Source organism: Vespa velutina, chromosome 20 (genome assembly GCF_912470025.1).
Source record: "Vespa velutina chromosome 20, iVesVel2.1, whole genome shotgun sequence".
In the NCBI taxonomy this organism is placed as follows: Eukaryota; Metazoa; Arthropoda; class Insecta; order Hymenoptera; family Vespidae; genus Vespa; species Vespa velutina.
The window spans coordinates 1038496-1059549 of record NC_062207.1 but is presented as its reverse complement, the minus strand read 5'-3'; the positions used below and the strand labels follow the sequence as shown (position 1 = coordinate 1059549).

General features: G+C 26.3%; 2 protein-coding genes and 1 non-coding gene across 5 annotated transcripts; 1 reads left to right on the top strand and 2 right to left on the bottom strand.

The window, feature by feature from the left end:
• Positions 1–317: 317 nt before the first annotated feature.
• Positions 318–7871, bottom strand: LOC124956026 (leucine-rich repeat-containing protein 58). 2 transcript variants are annotated; one of them, XM_047511360.1, is made up of 5 exons: positions 7599–7871; positions 5901–6376; positions 5451–5667; positions 4445–4634; positions 318–1566 (listed from the first exon to the last, which is right to left on the bottom strand). In XM_047511360.1, the coding sequence occupies exons 2-5, from the start codon at positions 6371–6373 to the stop codon at positions 1400–1402; spliced, it is 1047 nt and encodes a 348-aa protein (XP_047367316.1). In that variant the 5' UTR covers positions 6374–6376; positions 7599–7871; the 3' UTR covers positions 318–1399. The 2 variants fall into 2 exon arrangements, with proteins under 2 accessions (XP_047367316.1, XP_047367315.1); XM_047511359.1 differs by having other exon boundaries at positions 7361–7870.
• Positions 7872–11313: 3442 nt separating this feature from the next.
• Positions 11314–11385, bottom strand: Trnad-guc. Its single transcript has one exon. It is a non-coding gene; the product is annotated as a tRNA-Asp (tRNA).
• Positions 11386–12065: 680 nt separating this feature from the next.
• LOC124956074 (gem-associated protein 5) lies at positions 12066–18627 on the top strand. 2 transcript variants are annotated; one of them, XM_047511445.1, is made up of 16 exons: positions 12066–12349; positions 12810–13127; positions 13203–13888; positions 13975–14230; positions 14319–14547; positions 14612–14696; positions 14779–15163; positions 15264–15594; positions 15660–15893; positions 15959–16106; positions 16241–16498; positions 16565–16775; positions 16861–17067; positions 17136–17223; positions 17308–17565; positions 17655–18627. In XM_047511445.1, exons 2-16 carry the CDS (start codon positions 12819–12821, stop codon positions 17882–17884), a joined length of 3915 nt encoding a protein of 1304 aa, XP_047367401.1. In that variant the 5' UTR covers positions 12066–12349; positions 12810–12818; the 3' UTR covers positions 17885–18627. The 2 variants fall into 2 exon arrangements, with proteins under 2 accessions (XP_047367401.1, XP_047367400.1); XM_047511444.1 differs by having other exon boundaries at positions 12068–12349; positions 17136–17565.
• Positions 18628–21054: the final 2427 nt, after the last annotated feature.

Here is a 21054-nt window from a genome sequence, read left to right as displayed (position 1 = left end):
GTATGTATAGGTAATTCTATGATGATTACACTATGCGTAAATAAAAGTAGTAAAACTCTTATTACGATTACTATGTTTACAATTATGGCGATTATTATAATTACCGATGTTCTATAGATATAAATAACTATAAATAAAAAGGATAAAAAAAAAAAAAAAATAATACCTACCGTTCGTTTCGCTCCGTTTAATTATCTGTTTTTAGTTTTACAATGATTATATAGTCGATATCATACTTGTAGCATATTGCTGAATGTGTTTAAGCGAGAATCGATCGCCTCCGTTAACGAAGGCTCTATATAATACTATTATTATTGTACATTTTTTGTGGTTTATTTAACAATAAAATATTAACAATAATGTTGACAAAGATGCTATTTACTTCGAACGTGTCATTGCAAAAGCATACGAGCGCTAATTATTATTATTAACACCCACGTTTATGATGTCGATCAATAACGCGCTCGCGCGCATACACACACACACACACACATACACATACACGCGCGCGCACGCACACATACAAAGACACATAGTTGGAAAAATTTTGTGCCGATCGAGAACTATATTATCTCGTTCAAGAGAAAAAGTAACAAGAAGAAAATAAGAAAAAAGAAAAACAAAAAAAAAAAAAAAAAGATCAAATGAACCAACAGTTCTTCTTAATTTTTCTTATCCTCCATCCACTTTTCATGACAGTTTAAAGAAAAAAAAAAAAAAAAGAGAGAAAGTTAGAATATAAGCTTATAAAAAAGTCCGAAAAATTCATCGAGACTAGTAATTATATATATATATATATATATGATATATGATATATATGATATATATGATATATATATATATATGGTATATATATATATACCATCTATCATATTTTAATCCTAGTTGTGTACACTTTAAAATAATTTCATATTGTGCACTTGGGTTGTGTTATACCCCAGGCACTTTTGAACAGCTGTTTTTATTTATCGTTTTGTATTTATACAGAATGAATAATTTTATCTCCAATAAAACATACTGTATATATTCTTTGAAGTCTCAGAAATAATTAATCAATAGATATTGAAAAAACACATTTCCAATTCTCTTAAAAAAAAAAAAAAAAAAAAAAAAAAAAAAGTCATGAATCATGCAACGAGCAAATTGTTTAAATTGAGCTCAAAATTGATCCGGGATGTCTTATACTATACAACCAGGTTTGTAATTTATTAATAATATTGTAAAAAAAAAAAAAAAAAAAAAAAAAAAAGAAGGCATACGCTGCTAACTTGCTTTTCTATATGTGTCCGCCATTGATCGATATTTTTTCACAGTTCTTTTTTCACGTTAAGACACAAATAGATTCTACGAAGAATCGAAGTACCAGAGATTTGCTGTACCAAAATTATTTTCATGATCATCAGCCAAGGAGTACCTTCCTTATCATCGCTCCACTGACAACTTCCTCTTCGCTATCACGAGGTCCGATGCATTTACTGCTACACAGGTATTGGAGCAATGGCAAACGATACTTCCCACAAAAATCGACGAACTTAACGTGTTCGACGCGATTATTGAAAAATACACCTGTAATTAAAAGAATATAAACAATGAAATATTTTTAGATAATAAAGAAAAGATTATGATAGAAAGAGAGAGAAAATAGTTTGATTGTGACGTGTATTTGTATATATGAAGGAGACAGAGAGAGAAAGAGATACATATACAGGGTGGTGAGTTTATTTAACGATGGCATTTAACACGTTCCGTATCAAGCCATTTTTGTCTGACTTGTTTAGGTCATTTGATATTTTGACTAAAGAAAAAAATGACATGTGGCCTGAAGATCAATTTTAACGTGTACCATCGGTGGTACACATGGCACGGAACGTGTTAAAAAATCTTGGCTGGTTTTTAAAACTAAAGAAAAAAAAAAAATGTTGAAGAAAGAAATTGTTCGATAGAAAAGAAACGATATTTCGATTAATGTGAAATTTTTTATGAAGATAATGAACAATCTTAGAGATTTCCAGGTTATTGAATGTTCTTTATTTTTTTTTTCTTTTTTTTTTTTTTTTTTGGTTAGATGAACCAATATATTTTTATTAATTGCGGTATCATATTTAAAAAAAGAAAAAGAAAAAAACAAACGAATTCCATCGCATGGACTTCGACACATTTTTTAGAAAACACTTAAACAGATTTCTTTGTATTAGATTCGTTTCATAAGTTAATGCAAGTTTTTTCTTGTATTGATTAAAATAAATGACGTTATATTTTATAGTTATTTTCTCGTATATAATCGTATGATCCACGTATATTTTATTAAAATTTATTAATGTTCCTTTTTTTTTTGTTTTTTGTTTTCTTTTTAAGTAATTGCGTGTCAGGTTAAATTTCTTCGTGCATGGTTTTAAGAGTGAAAAAAAAAAAGAAAAAGAAAATAAACTTTATATCGCTATATCGCGATAGTGTCGAGAGATCATTTTAAGGTATATTTTGCTTTAAAAGTTTCGCCAAGAACAGGCTAAAGTCTGTTAAAACGGCAATAAATAAAATCTGCAAAATTTATGATCCATTATTAATGTTAAACAAGGTCAAAGATGTTTAGAACGTTAATGTTTCGAAAATGAACGTTCGTCTTGAGGAAGAACAAAGGTCAGGAAATCCTTTTAAAGAGCTTTTATCGTCAAGATATTGAAAATATAAAAAAAAATCAAGATAAAAAGAAATTGTAAATCATAGTGATAATTATATCTTATGTTGGATTAAAGTTGAATGTAATTCTTCTTTTCTTTTCTTTTTTTTCTTTTTCTTTTTTTTTTTTTCTTTTTTTTCTTTCTTTACGTTGCTTTAAAACTTTACTTAAAAAAAATCGCACATTACTTTTGGAATGATCAAATACTCTTCTAAATCGATTCTAAAACGATAGCAATTCATTTATTGTCTTATAATATAAGATTTTGGCGTGGTAGAAATGTCATTAAAAAAAAATAATTTACTGTTCGTTCCCCAAGATTATTACAAGGTTATTAAAAAGTGTCGGAAAGGTAATAACTTTATTGTAAATGAAATGACACAAGAAGATTTTCTATGAACAAAATTATTAGAAGATGCAATTTTTAAAAGGGTAAAGAATTCTGATGGAGAATCAATAAACTGATTAAAAATATGCTGGATGCGTTTTGTCAGAAATAAACCGTATAAAATTTTCTATAAGACATCAATGAATGAAAATGAAAATTTTAAAGTTCTGAATTTATTACCACGTCGGGGTAGACCAAGAAAGTTTGAAAATATTGTATTGACACCACTGTATAAAAATATCAGACAAATTACAATAGCAAAAGTCAAGGACATAATTGACATATTACGATATATACCACCGGAACATCATGATTTCTTCAAATCCCTTTCACACACACAAAATATAGATGAGTAGTAAATTATTTTGTAATAAATTTGTTTGTAATTTTGTACATTATGTAGTTAAAAAATGTTTTGAATCGCATAAATTATGTTTTCGAAGTGTCTTAAAGATATATCTTAAATTATGTTGAATGGACTTGGGCACCTTCAAATTTTATAATGAATCTGATTGTTAATTTTGAAAGTGGCCTAACTCCATTCTTGATAAGAAAACGCATATTATTCAGTTAATAATTGCCACTATTTTAATAGGAACTATAAATTTAACACTCTTAGATACACTTAAGTAGTATGACTCATTAGTATCCTATATGTATATTTTTAAATTCATTGAAACGCAAACCCTTAAATATCTCGATTTGAAGATAAATGGACTTAGGCCACTTTCAAAGTAAACGGCTCATATATAATATGAAATATATGTATATCATGAAGTTAATGATAATCGTATAGTACAGATTCTGAAGTTAACGTTTTTTTGCAGTGAAACAATTTAATTTATAAATTAAATAAAGATCAAGATCAAGGACCACGGATCAAGATCAAGATCAAGATCAAGGACATTTGTGAGCCAACAAATTCATATATATTCAATCTGTTTATACGTTACGATATTGTAATAATGAAAATATATCGATTCATAGAGAAAAAAAAAAAGAAAAAAAAAGATAATCACCATCAACGATTCAAAACGTCGAAACGGAAAAGTCGTAAAAAAAAAGAAAAAAAAAAAAGGAAAAAAAAGAAGAAGAAAAAACGTATTCGAAATCAAGCAATTTCTTCCTACGATCTTTGTTCTTTTTCCTTTCTTTTTCTTTTTCCTTTATTTTCTTTTTCCTTTTTTTTCTCTTGTATTCAAAAAAAAAAAAAAAAAAAAAAAAAAAAAAAGGAGCACCAAGATATTTCATGTATTCGTGTTCTAATTAAATGAAATTACACATCCCTGTATAAATATAACATAATATGATAGCGTATGGCGAAAGAGCATATATAATCTTTGTAATATGACAAACATCGTCAAAGAATATTTCCTGACCTTTACACTTGGGATTCACACAACGGTGTCCACTGTTCAAATATTCCACGAGATTTTTAGGAATGTGTTCCTCGTCGTATTGCATATTGTTCGTTTTAATAATTCGTGCAGCAAGTTCCAATAACGATGGGGGATTGTGCGTCATGTCCGATACAAATCTAACCACGAGAGGATTGTCTCTTAGAGAAAGCTGAAACATGAAAGAGAGAGAGAGAGAGAGAGAGAGAATACACTCGTTTTAATCTATTTATACGCATGTATGTATGTATATACGTAAATACTTATTTACGTATACATATATATATATATATATGTACACTAACTGTATATAAGGTATTTATTACTGAAGATAATAAAGTCATACGATAAGAACGTACGCTATAGTCCGAGCGACGTTAGTTTTAAAATGAGAGAGAGAGAGAGAGAGAGAGAGAGAGAGAGAGAGAGAGAAAGTCTCATTTAAAATGAGAAACTTAATTATTTTTCTCTTTTGATCGAATGGTATATAACAAAGAAAAGAATGTTAAAGGACAAAATTACATCGTTAGAAACGTAATATCTTCTCGTTCAAATATATCTCAAGATCGACAGAAAGTTTCTATCCTTCAAATCTATTTCTCTCTCTTTTTTTTTTTCTTTTTCCATTTTATCAATTATTATATTAATATGATATAAACGATATCGTTCTATTAGAACTAAAAAAAAAAAAAAAAAGAAAAATGAACGAACGTATGCACCGACGATGATCTTGGTATCTCTAGCGAGTGACCTTGAAGAAAAAAAAAAAAAAAAAAAAAAAAAGAAAAAAGAAAAAAAAAGAAAACGACAAAAAAATGTCCATATGTCATCGTATTCCTTTCTACGAATCGTACATAAATATTAACACGCGTTTAATATTTTTTTTCTTTCTTTTTCTTTTCCATATAAATCCAATCTAAAAGGTTATCAATTTGAAATAGGATCTCGGTCTTTATATGAATATAAATAAATTAAATTTAAATGAAACCTCTGTCAAACATCTCAACGTGATAATTTCCGTTGGCAGTGTCTTCAATCTATTTTTGTGTAGTAATAGCGATTTGAGATTCGTTAGATTCGCTATTGAACTTGGCAAGCTCTCCAGCATATTGTCGCACAGTATCAATGCTTGTAAAGACTTTAATTGACCTAACGTTGAGGGAACTTCGATCAATCTGTTGCCTCCCATCGAGAGTACCTGCAATCTGTTAAAAGAAAGAAAGAAAAAAAAAAAAAAAAGAAAAAAAAAGAAGAAGCAAAAAATTACAATTTTAACTTAGAACATCGCAAACGTGTATACTACGTATATTTCCTTGAATTTTCATTTTAATTCTTCTCTTTTTTTCTTTTTTTTTATCTTTTTAATTTGTTTTCCTTCTTTTTTCTTTTCTTCTCCTTAAAAAAAAAAAAAAAATAAGAAAATGATGTAAAAAGATACCGTTGCAACTTCCATAGATCCTTGTTGATCTCCGTAATATGATTACCACCGAGATATAGATACTTCAAATTGTATAGATCGAGTATTTGTTCAGGAAATTCTCGTAGTCTATTCCCGCTTAGATTGAGCTCACGTAAATCCGGTAAATTCTCAAAGCTTTTTGGCAAGGAATCGTTTGAGATATTATTGTGTTTTGCGATTAAACATGTCAATGGACAATCACCAAGGAAATCCGGAAGTCGATTCAATCCGCAGTTAGATATGTCCAATGAATTCAAATTTGTAAATCGAATAATGCTCGATGGAAGATCATTTATACGATTTTGATGAACCAAAATGGTGTCCACATGTTCAGGACATTTTACCGTTATAAAATGTTCATCCAATACGTATGAGTCTAGCATCAGGTATGATAAATCCAACGTTCTTGTGTTCGCATCGGAATCACTCGAATCCGACGTGTAGTTCTCCATAGTCTAGAAAGAGAGAGAGAGAAAGAGAGAGAGATAGAGAGAGAGAGAGAGAGAGAGAGAGAGAGAGAGAAAGAGAAAAGAAAAAAAGAAAGAGAAAAAAAAAGTAATATAATTTCTCGAATTTGTTATTTCGCAAAAATACACGAAGAGAATTACATAAGTCGACTTATATTGCACGTCGTAGCGATAAACGATGAAAAAAATAATAGATATACATATAAAGAAGGAATAGGAGGAGGAGGAGGAGGAGGAGGAGGAGGAGGAGGAGGAGGAGGAAGAAGAGGAGGAGAAGAAGAAGAAGAACATTGATTTCTGATAAAGTCGAACGGGTAAATGAAAAGCAATATCGTGACAAACATTACATAGACTCCGATGATCATGGCGCGTAGCTTGCCATTTTATTATTATTACTTTCTTTCGTTCTTTTTCTTTTTTCATTTTTCTTTTTTCTTTTCATTCTTCTTCTTCTTCTTCTTGCTTAAAAAAATATACACAAGCTAGATCGAGACTCGTTGGGGGAAAAAAAAAAAAAAAGGAAAAGAAAAGGAAAGAAAGAAAAACCAAAGAAGAAAAGAAAAACGAACGAGAGAAAATGAGAAATAAAATGAAACGATCGTATTTTACCGAAGTCATGCTAATGCGATCGATTTATTATCGCAAAAAAAAAAAAAAAAAAAAAAAAAAAAAAAAAAAAAAGGATATACGCATATACGTATCTTCAATTTCAAAAAGAATTACGTATATGTACGTATAAATATTTAAAAATGAATTGAGTAATATTATTTAAAATAATTTTTTGAGAATTCCTCGTATTCTCTCGTGTCTCGTGAGATTATTTTTAAATTTTTCCGCCAAAAAGTATGACGATGGCTACGACGACGACGCGAGAGATATAAGGTGGGAAAGGTGAAGGAACGGTGAGAGAGAGAGAGAGAGAGAGAGGAGAGGGGGAATGGTACAACGCTAGTCAATCAGAAAACGACTTACCTGAGAGATGGCGATCTTCGCTTTCGCTTCTAACGAAATATCTATAACTCCGTTTCTAACGTTTTCCTTCTAAGCTCTCTCTCTCTTCTGTTTTCTCTTCTGTTATTTTATTTCTTCTTTATTTTTCTTTTTTCTTCCTTTCTTTATTTTCTACTTTTCTGTTGTCTTTTATCTCGTTACTCTTCTTTCTTTCTTTCTTTCTTTCTTTCTTTCTTTCTTTTATTACAATCTTACTTACTCGTTCGTCCGTAATCGTTCAAAGACTCAGTCTGATAATATTTCCTTAGGACGATTTAAAATTTTCTCTTCGTCGAATTCGAGAAGATTTTGCGTTGAATTTTCTTTCTTTTCTTTTCCCCTTTCTTTCTTTTTTCTTTTTTTTTTTCTTTTTTCTTTTTTTTTTTTTTTCTTTTTATATTAACACCAACGGACAAAATGTTCTAAAGAAACATATGATTTTTCTAAATGCAATGATCGAGAACGCGCGGATCGCGGGACTGAACGATAGCTGCCTTTATCAGTTTGCTTTATAAGCTCTCTCTCTCTCTCTCTCTCTCTCTCTCTCCTTCTCTCCATCTCTCTCTCTCTCTCTCTCTCTCTCTCCATCTCTCTCTCTCTCTCTTTCTTTCTCTCTCTCAGTTCATCGGGTGCCTATCGACACGAGACCCACGCAAGTATAATATATATGTGCAGAGTCACTAGCAAATGGCAGTGCCGTTGCAATCCGGACGCGTCTATTTTATTTGTAACATCTTTCTTTTTTCTTAATTTTTTCTTTCTATTTTTTTTTCTTTCCTTTTTCTTTCTTTTTCTTTTTCAAAAGAAAAATATTAAGGAAGTAACTTCGTTCATTGATCTCTCAATACGATATGCATGCATACGTATTTGGATCAATCGTTTCACATTATTTCTCTTTTCTTTGAACTCCTTGCAAATCGTGATATTAATCGAATTCGCAAAGGAACGCTTAGTTACATTGTTGCTTTCAAATATTTACATTCTTTTTCTTTTCTCTGTTTCTGTTTATTTTTCTTTGTTTTTCCTTACTTCCTCTTTTTCTTCTCCTATGTACATGCGACTCTTGTCGTTTAAATAACTGAGATAATAAATGATAAAATATATGTATGTAATTTCTCATTTTTCGTTTATCCTCGTAACAATCTGTACGACGATGAAATTAAAGTGACGAAGAATTAACAAAAAGAGAACGATATCAAATGTTTTCTTTTTTCTTTTTTTTTTTTCTCTTTTTTTTTTTTCTTTTTTTTATTGTCTTTTTGTTTTTTTTTTTTTTTTTTTTTTTTCTTTAGTCAAAATGAATCCTCTAACACGCAATGAACGAGGTCTTTTAAAACCTATAAAAATTTGATTAACTTTCCTTTCTTTTTATTATTATTATTATTATTATTATTATTATTATTATTATTATTATTATTATTATTATTATTATTATTATTATTATTATTATTATTATCCAACGTGGATAAAAATAAGACGCGTAGGATTCACAGGAATTTAGCATACCTGTGAAAATTGCAGTTTCTTTTTTTTTTCTTTTTTCTTTTTTCTTATATCGTGAGATATAGATCGTAGATAATATAGTGAAATTATATATATATATATATATATATATATATATATATATGTGTATATTTGAATTATATATTATTAAATGAATTTCGATCATTTGAAAATTGAACAAAGATCTTTGTGTAGTTTGATCGTCACGATGACATAATAGTTGTGAAAAATTGTTAACTGAAAGGAAAGAATAAAAAGAAAAGAAAAAAATAAGGATAAAAAAAAAATGAAAACGAAATAGACAATCATAGATCTAGCCTAGGTCAGGGTGAACGAATGTGTGGCCTATGCTTATGCTTGATCTCTTTCGATAAAGTGGAAGAAAACGATCTCCCACTATTTGACATTTTTTTGTCACAAGAGTTACACAAGAGTTAATTTCTTTTTTTAAGCATGGATTGATAGCTGATAATTTTAATAATAAATTTAAATAGCGGCGGGAGGGGAAACGGATTGATTGTTCGGTTGCTATATATCGAGATAAAAAAAAAAACAAATCTGAAGATAGTAAGTAACTTAATGATAGTAATAGTGAAAAAGGGAATAATAGTAATAATAGTGTATAGTAGTCCTGTTAATATTACATCTAAAAAATTCCATAATGGACGTAAGACATAAGCGTAAGAAAATCGACTAATCTCAATCGAGTATTGGACTATTCGTAATATTTCAATTTGTATAAAACTTGAAAATATAAAACTTTATTACGTAACATTGACTAATTTCAATTATAAGTTTGAAATTTTCATATCGTATACATACGTCTTTTGAACGATCAATTATAGATCATCACGGTACACTCATTTTAATTTGAAATTTAACACTAATACGATATATAAGATTATATTTTTACGACATTTGTTCTTAGATATAATAAAATGATCGTAATCAATGTTGTAATATATTTTTGATAACTTTTGTAAACTGAAATTTAATTAATGAAAGAAATATAAATAAAGACACATTAATTAAATGTGATACGTTTTATGGCTTAAAATATTTTTTTCCTTTGTTAAATGTAAATAATTTTAATATTTGTTTATCTACATAGATTTTATATTAATGTAAAATTTGTAATTCGATAAGAAAATTTTTAATAGATTTATAAAAGTGAAGCTTATTTTATGTTTTGGAATTAACAAACCACATTAACCCGTTTTTTACAATAATTTTCCCAAATAATCCCAATTTTAAATTAAACCTTTATAAATAGAAAGGAATTTCTTTTTTTTTTGGCTTTTGCTATTGATTGAATTTTATGTTTTAGATTAACATGGTCACATGTTTTACATCATAAGTTTACGTCTTGTCAAATTTTTTTGTCAAATAGTTCTTTAGATCTTTAGATCCGTTTAAATGTAAGGTGTAAGATATAAAGAAATTCATTAATCAGAGTTTGACTATCATGACTTTCTACATTTTTCGATTGTAAGACGTAAATCGTAATGATGAAAATTTTCGTAAGAATGAAATTATTACGGCTTATGTTTAACCACATCACATGTATTCCTGTTTTTACTTTCGATTTTTAAAAAATTTTATTTAAATGTAATACGTAAAAAACGATATACAGATATTTTGAGTTTATGTAATAATACTTTACGATATTGAAATTATCAAGAGCATTATGTTTTTATATTTGTAATACAATGAAGATACAGCGAGTATTATTACTTGATACGTAAAAATTATATTTTCGTGTAATTTTAATTTTAGTTCAATACAATTGAGTACAATTACAATCTTATATATATATATATATATATATATAATGATCTAAATGATTAATATGAGTTGATGAATATAGACAAATAAAATGATGAATAAAATGATATATATATAATGGCCTAAATGATTAATATGAGTTGATGAATATAGACAAATAAAATGATGAATAAAATGATATATATATAATGGCCTAAATGATTAATATGAGTTGATGAATATAGACAAATAAAATGATGAATAAAATATATATATATATATATATATATAATGACCTAAATGATTAATATGAGTTGATGAATATAGATCAAATAAAATGATGAATAAAATGATGAATATAGATAAATAAAATGAAAGCACTGTAATAAATTTATTATAGAAAACTATTTAAAAAGACATAATCCTAACGTTACAATTTATTACAATATATCTGATTTTATTTGTCATTATTCATAATGGCTGCATTATTAATCACTTAGTCCATAATATATATATATATATTGATAATCCATAGATTTAAGTTAATTTATATATGTATTTATTTCAAAAAAAAATAAAAATAAAAATAAAAATAAAAGAAGTAGAAATAAAAAAGAATAAGAAAATAATAACAAAATAAATATAAAAACAAAAAAAAAATAACCTGCCTCCCCGGCGGGGAATCGAACCCCGGTCTCCCGCGTGACAGGCGGGGATACTAACCACTATACTACCGAGGATCGGAATACTTTCGTGGAATCAATTTTGGTATATAAAGGAGCAATATCAAATGTATTATTATTTTTAATTATATAAATGATATAAAGTAATATACAATAATAGTTTCTTTTTTTTTTATATTTTTACAATGTCAAATGAATATTATATCTTAAGAATATGTAATATAATAAAAATAAACAATTTCTCTACGCCATTTTCATTATAGAACTAAGAAAAGACGTAAGATATCTTATGATGCAAAAATTGTATTTCTCTTTTTGTTCTCCTTCATTTCTACATTTAATATTTTGAATATGATCTAACTAATAATTTTTAACAGTTAACTATTAACTAAACTTAATTTTGTATGAAAAAAGATATATATATATATATATATATATATATATATATATATGTATATTATTTTATATGAAGGATAATATAAAGTAGAATACATATAAATTTAACGTTTTCATTTTTTTTTTTATTTTTGTATAATTTTACATGTCATTGACATATTCAAAACATTATGATTATTATTCTTATATACCTCTATGTTGATAAAATTCTTCTAATAATCATAAATATTATCATAAAATTTTGTTCCTTTTCCTATGTAAATGTTAAATATAATTTTAACATTTTAAGAATACACTGTATCGTCAAATGGAAGAATACAACGAAGAAATATTAAAGTAAATATTTAATTTTATTTGATTTTTAATAATCTCCTAGTGATTTATAAAATCTACTAGCATTAATATATTTAAAATAGAGGGCGCCTAAGCTGTGACAAGAAAATTCTCTAGATAGAAACTGTAGATACAAAAGCACGTGCGATTGCTTCTTCTCTATTTGATTTATCGTTAAATGCACATGTATTCACGTGTGAATCGTAGAAAGAATAAGCGTGATAAAGTTTATTATCATTGTTGTAACCTGTGTCAAATTCATTGAAATTTACGTTACATTATATAACATCAGGCATGTATCGAAAAAATTGTAATAATTGTTATCGTTTAATTGTGACATAAATAATAAACAAAAAATTTGTTATACGAAGGAAAAACCGCCTAACGTCAAGTTTGCGATTCGTTAATTTGAAATACAAGTTTTATTTTGTCATAAAAATATGTATATAAAAAAAAAAAAAAAAAAAAAAAAAAAGACAAAGAACAAAAAGAAAAAAAGAAAAGAATAAAATTGTAATTATAGAATTATAGTTTTTTTTTTTTTTTTTGTTTTTTTTTAATCATATCAAATCATATTTGGATATTACAAATTATTATGAATTTATATTGGAAGAAAAAAAAAAATATATATATATATATATATACATATATTTGAAATAAAATTATAAAATTAATAAAGTAACAATGTATGTGTTTGTGAAATATTTTAAATATTTAAATAATCAATTGATGAAATTTCAACCTAATTTCAGCTGAAGGAAATGAACGAAGTAACTTTACCACCTTCTCCAAATTGGTACTTGAATAGTATTTTTACATGTTCCAAAGATGGAACTATTGCTTGGGGTGCTAGAAATGCTATTATAATTGCAAAGCGTCAAAAAGAAAACAAAATATTAAATTATTCTATCATTAAGGATGCTCATATAGATAGAGTTACTTCATTAGCTTTTTCACCTGAGTATGGACAAGAGGATAAAAATTTATTAGTTTCTAGTGGTGATGAATTTACAGTGAGAATATGGAATGTAGATAATCTCTCTGCAATTATGGGTTACTCGTATCAAGATGTAAGCAATTTAATATCTATAATATAAACATTAATTTATTATTATGGAATAATTTATATCTTTGATTTTTTTTAGACGAAACAAAATGTTATAGGAGTTGATTGGTGCCTTAAAGATCCCAATATAATATATTGTATTAGTACAGATGGTTTACTAATATCTTGGAATGTATCTTTCAATACTTGTTATCCAATCTTATTAGGAAAATTGACAGCAACTTGTTTATCTGTATGTCCACATGATTGTAATCTTGTTGCCATAGGTTCTAAAACTGGATTGGTTTATATCGTTGATACACATGGAACAGGTTCTATAAGATATAAACTAAGAGGACATGATACAGAAATATCTAGTTTATCTTGGTGTCCTGTAGAACATAATATTTTAAGCAATGAAAATAATAGAGATTTTCTTTTGGCTTCTGGTGCAAAAGATAAATCCATATTTTTATGGAGAGCTGGTGGAGATGGTAGATACCAATTGGAATTTACTGTACCAAATGTACCATTTGAATCTCGTCAATATCGAAATAAATCAAATGTATCCACTGGTAATTGGATTTCTGTTTGTTGGGCAAAACCAAAACTTTTACTTACTAGTTCATATTGGGGAGAACTTCTTGCTTGGGATTTGAAAACAATGAATAAAAATAAACCTCTGTGTAAGATGATTCATGCTTATCACAATAGAACATTATTTTCTATTGTTATAGTACCACATGTTTATGAGACTATTAATGATAGTTGGAGAATAGAAAACGGGTCAGTAAAGTAAATAATTTTAGGATATGATTATAAGTAGATTTGATAGGAAAAAAAAAAAAAAAAATTTATATAAAATTATTCAGTATTACAGTATGGACATTAGCTCAAGATCGGCAAATTATTTGCTGTAATATAAAAAAGGATAATCATGAAATAGAATATAATATTCCTACTCAAGGTGGATTTATCTATTGTATAGCCGCTTGTCCTGTGGATAATACACGAATTGCGTTTGGTGTAGGTGATACAATGTTACGTATCTGGAATTTATCTGAACCACATGAAACTTCTTTTGATATTACTATGTTATGGCAAAAGATAAAAAGCAATATAAGATCTGTAAGCTTTTTTTATTTTCAGATATTGATATTATATGATCATATTTAATCTCTCTAAAAATATCATAAAGTAATAATATAATATTCAGATTGCATGGCATCCAGTAAAAGAAAACTTGATAGCTTATGGAACTGCAGAAGGTCGTATTGGGATGTTTGATATAAATGGTAATAAACCGCCAACTCTATACAGGCAGTATCACAGAAAAACTGTATATACATTACAGTGGGGACCATATCCAGGAATGAAAGATTATGGTTTGTATTCTTGTGGGGAAGGCGATCTTGTATGTTATGATGCAGATAAACCAAACAAAGGTAAAAATATAATTGTGTCGTATTTTGTTTCTTTGTAGCAATATTAATTTTTCTTATTTTTTAGATCCTACACTCATAATTGGAAAAAAGTGCACAGAAGTATCATGGAAACCAGATTTCTCATGTTTAGCAATAGGACTTCAAAATGGGTAAATTTTTTTTAAAGGCAAAAGTAATTCAATTTATACAGTTACAATAACTATGAACTTTACTTTCTTTATATTGTTTTAGGACAATTCTATTTTATAATCGTGATCTTAAAGAATTTGGTCATACAACTAGTGTTATGAATGTAGGAGTGCATTGTTTAATATGGCATCCTGATAGTACCGCAACGGATTTAACATTCTCTCCACTTAGAAATTATATAGCTGTTGCCTATAATGCAACTACAATAAATATACTTGATCTTTCAGATCTTCTTGAAAAAATAAATGAGGTAAATGTACTTACGGAATCAAATGATAAAGTAAATGATACCGAAGAAATATCTTCAAGAACTGTTAACAAAATTGTTGCAACATTGAATGGTCATAGTAATAAAATTGTTGGTTTATCATGGAGTCCACATTTAAGTGGATACTTGGTTTCAAGTAGTTATGATTGTACGGCACAGGTATTTTTTTTTATACATTACCTATATTTCATTTGATTGTATAGAAGTAATTATTTTATAAAGTCCTCTGTATTTTATATTAATTATTTTTTGTTCTCAGGTATGGAATGTTGAAAGACAAGAACTGATAGCAACGTTTGCACACCATTGTGGACCTATTTATTGTTGTATGTGGAGTCCCTTAGATCCAGATCTGATAATAACAGGATCATCAGACTTTACATTACGTTTATGGAGAATATCAACTCAGCCAGTCTTACTCCCTGAAAAAAAGTCTAATTCAAAAAAGTCCAAATCGAAAAAGAATAAACAAAAAATAAACGAAGATGATAATAAAATAACAAATGATGTTAATGTTGAAGATAATAATACTTCAGAAATAGTTATAGAAACAATAAATAAAACTTCGGAATCTGCAACAATTAAAGCAGGTATTGAATAAAGGATTATAGTGGTATAAAATTATAAAATAATTATAACGTATTTCATATTATAGAGATATCAATGGCTATTGCAAAGGAGATACAAAAGAAAGCTCCAGAAAAAAGTCCATATTTTCCAACATACTCCAAAATAATGAACAATAAGTTAGCTACCCTTAAATCTATTAAATATCTTATTAAAGATGAAGAAAGATTTTTAAATTCAGAAAATCAATTAAACGAACATGCTGAAGTACCATCTTTATTTACTGACGATACAAAACTTTCTGAGATTATTAATAATGAAAGTGCGCATATATTATAGACATAAAATATTAAAATATATGATAATAATTATTATTATTCTTTTCAGAATCTATACTTACTGCTCAGGGCAATCATACTGCGGTTACAGAGATTGATATGTGGCATGATAATCTTAAAGAAAATTTGGAAATTGCTGTTAAAGAGAAACGTCTTAATGATACTTTAATTTCACTTTCGCCAAGTCTTTCAATGAAGTTAGTCGTGTTTATTTATTAAATTAAGAATGAATAATGATTTTTAATTTTAATCGTTAAATTCATTTTTTATTTTTCTATTAAAATTATCCTTTTATATTTTAAATATTTAAAATTATTCTTTTATATTTTAGAACATGGCGTGAAATGTGTGAAGCATATGCAAATCAATTGATACTTGAATCAAATCCAACTAAGGCAGTGTCATATTTACTTTGTATCCATAAAATTTATGAAGCTATAGACGTTTTTCATAATGCACGAATGTTCAAGGAAGCCTATTGTCTTGCTAAATCTAAATTAGATTCTAATGACACAATGATAAAAACTATATTAGAAAATTGGGCAAATTATGAATTTGAAAAAGGTCATTTTGAAGCTGCAGCTCATTGGTATGCTATTAAAAATTTATTACTTTATTATACACGATAATAATTGTCTATTATTATTAATTTCAGTTATGTCAAATTAGGAGCTTATTCAGAAGCAGCCTCTTTATTAGGACGTAGAAAAGATGTAGAATGTTTAACAATAGCTTCTAAATTAGCATTGTTATCTAATGAAAGTGTTTTAAGCAAATCATTAGTAGAACAAGCCATAATGGAAGCTTTAAAGAATTCAGATACATCTCTTGCAGAAAATATAATTTTGAAATTTCCACAAATTAAGGTAAAGATCATATATTTTATGGTTTTTTTTTTTTTTTTTTTTTTTTTTTAATTATAGTAATATAACATATAATATAAATTTACAGTATTTAGAAATCCATGTAAAAGTGTTTAAGGAATTAAAAAAGATATTAGAAATTAAAATAGAAGAAAGTACAATTCATACTTGGTTAAAGGGTGAATTTAAGGATGGTATAATACAGATTTTTAAAGATCATTGTGAAGAATATAAAGTTTATTACGATGAGCTGTGTCAATATAGCTTTAGTAATCATATTGATAATCAAGCAATAGTAAGTATATTCATTAAATAATTGTGATATTTAAAATGAAATAAATTAAAATTCATATTTTATTTCAGTTGTGGATAAATGTTAGTGGCCAATTAGCAATGGCAATAATTTGTGATTCAGTGACAAAACAATTAACTCATTTGATTAATGCATTAAGTATTATTTCTCAATTTGAAATATTGCATCGCAAATATATAGTAAATCATGGAAGTTCTTTCATTAAAGTACTTATAAATTTAGATAATAATAGTCCTACAGAAGAGATGAGTATTTATGCACGGAAATGTTCACTATCTAAAAGTTTACGTGCATATTTGTGCATTGGACTTTTAAATTGGACTGTAGATGACACTAACCTATCTATAAATGATGAAAAAATTCAAATAATACAATTAATAGAAGAATTACTTGATGACATTCTTGAAAAAGAAACAGTGAGATATTGGTCTTTAACTAATGAAATCACGAAATTAGAGACTGAAATAGTTTCCAATTTAGGTATAATTAATATGATGAAATATTTTCATTATTATTTAATATTTATAAATAATGAAATTATTTTTAATTTACTTTATGTCATATTATAGGTAAAACACAGAAGGTAGATGAAAATAGTGAAGGTGATAAGATTTTATTAAAAAAACTTGATGATATTAAAAATGAAAAGAAACGATTTGTTAACGAACGTATATGTACACCAAGTCCTATTTTAGTATATAGTAAAGCTAATGAATTAATAGATAAGTTTTCTAACGAAAACGTTATAATTAAATTTTCAGACAGACTTAATAAAATATGGATAGAAGCTATTAAGTAACTAGTATAAACTATATTACATCAGAAACAGGAAAAATAAATATTGGACTTTCAAGACATATATATTGTAAATATATTTGAAAAGTAAATGTGTGTGTGTGTGTTTTTTACAAAGTTTTTTTTCACTTATTTCAATATTTCACTTATTTCAATATTTTCAATATTTAAAAAGAAAATAACTTTCATTAAAGAAAAAACAAAAAAAAACCATTTTTATAAGAAATGAAATTAGCAAATGTCAAGAAACAGTGAAGCAGAAAATAAATAAAAAAAAAAAAAGAAAAAAAAAAAAGAAATAGTTTTATTAAGATTAATAAAAAATATTTGAAAATTATCAAAGGACTACACAAATAGATTTTATTTTTTAATAGAATTATAGTTGAATTTCTCTAATATACCAGAATAATTGTTTAATGTAATACTAACTAATTTTAATTAAATAAATTATTTTTTCTTTACAAATGAATATTTGTAAAATTCTTTCAAATATTTGTAAAAGTGTCCGTAGTTTGTCCTGTTGCCCTTATTCATCGTAACCAATGATAAATCTACGACTGACAATTAGGAAGAGACGGGAGATAGATTCTCCGTGCAAATTAATCACCACCATAGCTGGTCCAGTGCAAGAAACGCAGTTAAACGCTCTCTTGTAATTGCATCCTTACGACGCAACAATTGTCATATATTAAAGATTAATATCATAAATATATTAATATTCAAATATGTGTATATATATATATTACGACGCAACAATTGTCATATATTGTATTAATGATTAATATCATAAATATATTAATATTTAAATGTGTATAATAAATTATATATATATAATAAATATATATATATATATATATATATATATATATATATAATATTTATATACATAATATTTATTATATATATATATATATATATGTTTATATATATATATATATATATATATGTATATATATATATATATATATATATATGTTTATATATATATATATATGTTTATATATATATATATACAATATACATATATATATATATACAATATACATATATATATATATACAATATACGTATATATATATATATATATATATATATATATATATATACAATATACATATATATATATACAATATACATATATATATATATACAATATACATATATATATATACAATAAATATATATATATATATATAAATTTGGAAATATATATATCTATAGAATGTATAATGCATGAAGATTTGACAATAGTTTAAGATACATCGCCGTTATAATGAACAACGAAATAGTCGATGCAATTTTTGACAACGTGTTTGTTCGATATGTTATTGTAGTGATAATAAAGTGAATGTTTCTCGTTGTTTTCGAAGTATCTTTCATCATAGCTAATTTCGTTCTTGATAATAACGATCAATGTTATCAAAATTGAATGAAAACGCATAATTATTATCATTAACAACGATTAAAGTTTCCTAAAGATTCTCAATCATAAGATCAAGGTCGTCTATTACGCTTTATAAATCGATATATATCAATGTAATTTGTATCGAATAATAAACAACATATATTACAAATTTAGCATTATTTTTTCTTAATATCTAAATATTAAGAAAATTTTCTTAATAACGAAATATCTCTCTCGTGAAGTAGAGAAGCATCCATCGATCTTTTGATCGATTTAATTTGAAAAAATTAAAAGAAAATAAAAAAGAATTGGAAGAAGGAGAGATAAAAAGAAAATAAAAAAAAAAAAAGAAAGAAGGAAAAAGAAAATAAATGTATAGTTATGACTTTATTTTATTTTCTTTTTTTTCTTTTCTTTTTTTTCTTTTCTTTTTTTTTTTTTTTTAAGAGAATTTTACGAGGCTGTCATTCACATTTTTATTATTATTGTTATAGTGATATTATTTTTTATTACTATATATGCATATATATTTATATATATTTATATATTACATATATTTTTATTATTATTATTATTATTATTATTATAGTAATATTAACGCAAAAAGAAAAAAAGAGTAAGATGAAGATGAATTTATTGTGCAAAAAAAAAGAAAGTAAGAAAAGAAATAATTAAAAGATCATCGATATTTCTCGTTAATTTTTTTGTTTAATGATTTATCCTTTTTTTCTTATTTTCTATTCGACACAACGTCAGCTCCAATATCGTATTCCAGTTTACTTTCTTCATGACGAATCGTTTTCAAAGGTCACGATCGAACTGACATTTCTCTCTCTCTCTCTCTCTCTCTCTCTCTCTCTCTCTCTCTCTCTCTCTCTCTCTCTCTCTCTTTCTCTCTCTCTCATTCTAAAGAACTCAAAAATTCGCGATTTCGATTTTTCGATAAATAATGAATAATTATTACCTTTCCGACATTTTTTAATAATCTTGTAATAATGTTGGGGAACGAACAGTAAATTATTTTTTTTTTAATGACATTTCTACCACGCCAAAATCTCTATCATTTGGTAAAAACGAATGTCCTGATATTAAAAATTTGTGATCTATGATTTCCACATTATTTTTCAAAGTTTGGACAATTTTTAACCACATTAAAGCTACTTTAATGTTTCTATTTTGCCCAACGCATATGTCACTGTAAGCTATAATGTGTCTTTCTGTAATGTTTTTTTTTTTTTTTAAACGAATATTGTTCTATAATTCTGTTTCTTTTTCGATTTTTTTTTAAATCATTAATTACTATTTCTTATAAGTATAAATGGAGTTAGGCCACTTTCAAACTACACGGTTCAATTATTGAACTAACTCTGAAAACTTATGTGTCAAGAATTATCGTATTTGTTCGGAATATAAGCAATTTGAAATGCTTTATTGATAAATAACATAAAGTTGTACATGTAATTATGGCAACCGGAAAAAATTGACAAATGGAGTTAGGCCATTTTCAAAATAAACGGCTTATATATATATGTATAATATGTACATAATATTAACCCTAGTTATGTACACTCAAAATAATTTCTAATTGTGCATTTGGAATGTGCTACACTCTAGGCACTTTAAACAGCTGTCATTTATACAGAATGAATAATTTTTATTCCAAAAAAATTTTGTATATTCTTCGAAACGTCAAAAATAATAATCCAGTAGTTATGAAAACGCATTTCCAATTTTGACATTATAAAAAAAAATTCAAGAATCATGCAATG

What these genes read in the sequence shown, in the direction of transcription:
- LOC124956026 (XM_047511360.1), bottom strand. Translation starts at nt 6,373, where the DNA reads ATGGAGAACTACACGTCGGATTCGAGTGATTCCGATGCGAACACAAGA. An exon ending in CGTTGAGATGTTTGACAGAG is followed by an intron (nt 4,635 to 5,450) that starts GTTTCATTTAAA and finishes TTCATGTTTCAG; the next exon opens with CTTTCTCTAAGAGACAATCC. An exon ending in TGTGAATCCCAAGTGTAAAG is followed by an intron (nt 1,567 to 4,444) that starts GTCAGGAAATAT and finishes TTTTAATTACAG; the next exon opens with GTGTATTTTTCAATAATCGC.
- LOC124956074 (XM_047511444.1), top strand. Translation starts at nt 12,819, where the DNA reads ATGAACGAAGTAACTTTACCACCTTCTCCAAATTGGTACTTGAATAGT. An exon ending in TGGGTTACTCGTATCAAGAT is followed by an intron (nt 13,128 to 13,202) that starts GTAAGCAATTTA and finishes GATTTTTTTTAG; the next exon opens with ACGAAACAAAATGTTATAGG. An exon ending in TGAAATAGTTTCCAATTTAG is followed by an intron (nt 17,566 to 17,654) that starts GTATAATTAATA and finishes GTCATATTATAG; the next exon opens with GTAAAACACAGAAGGTAGAT.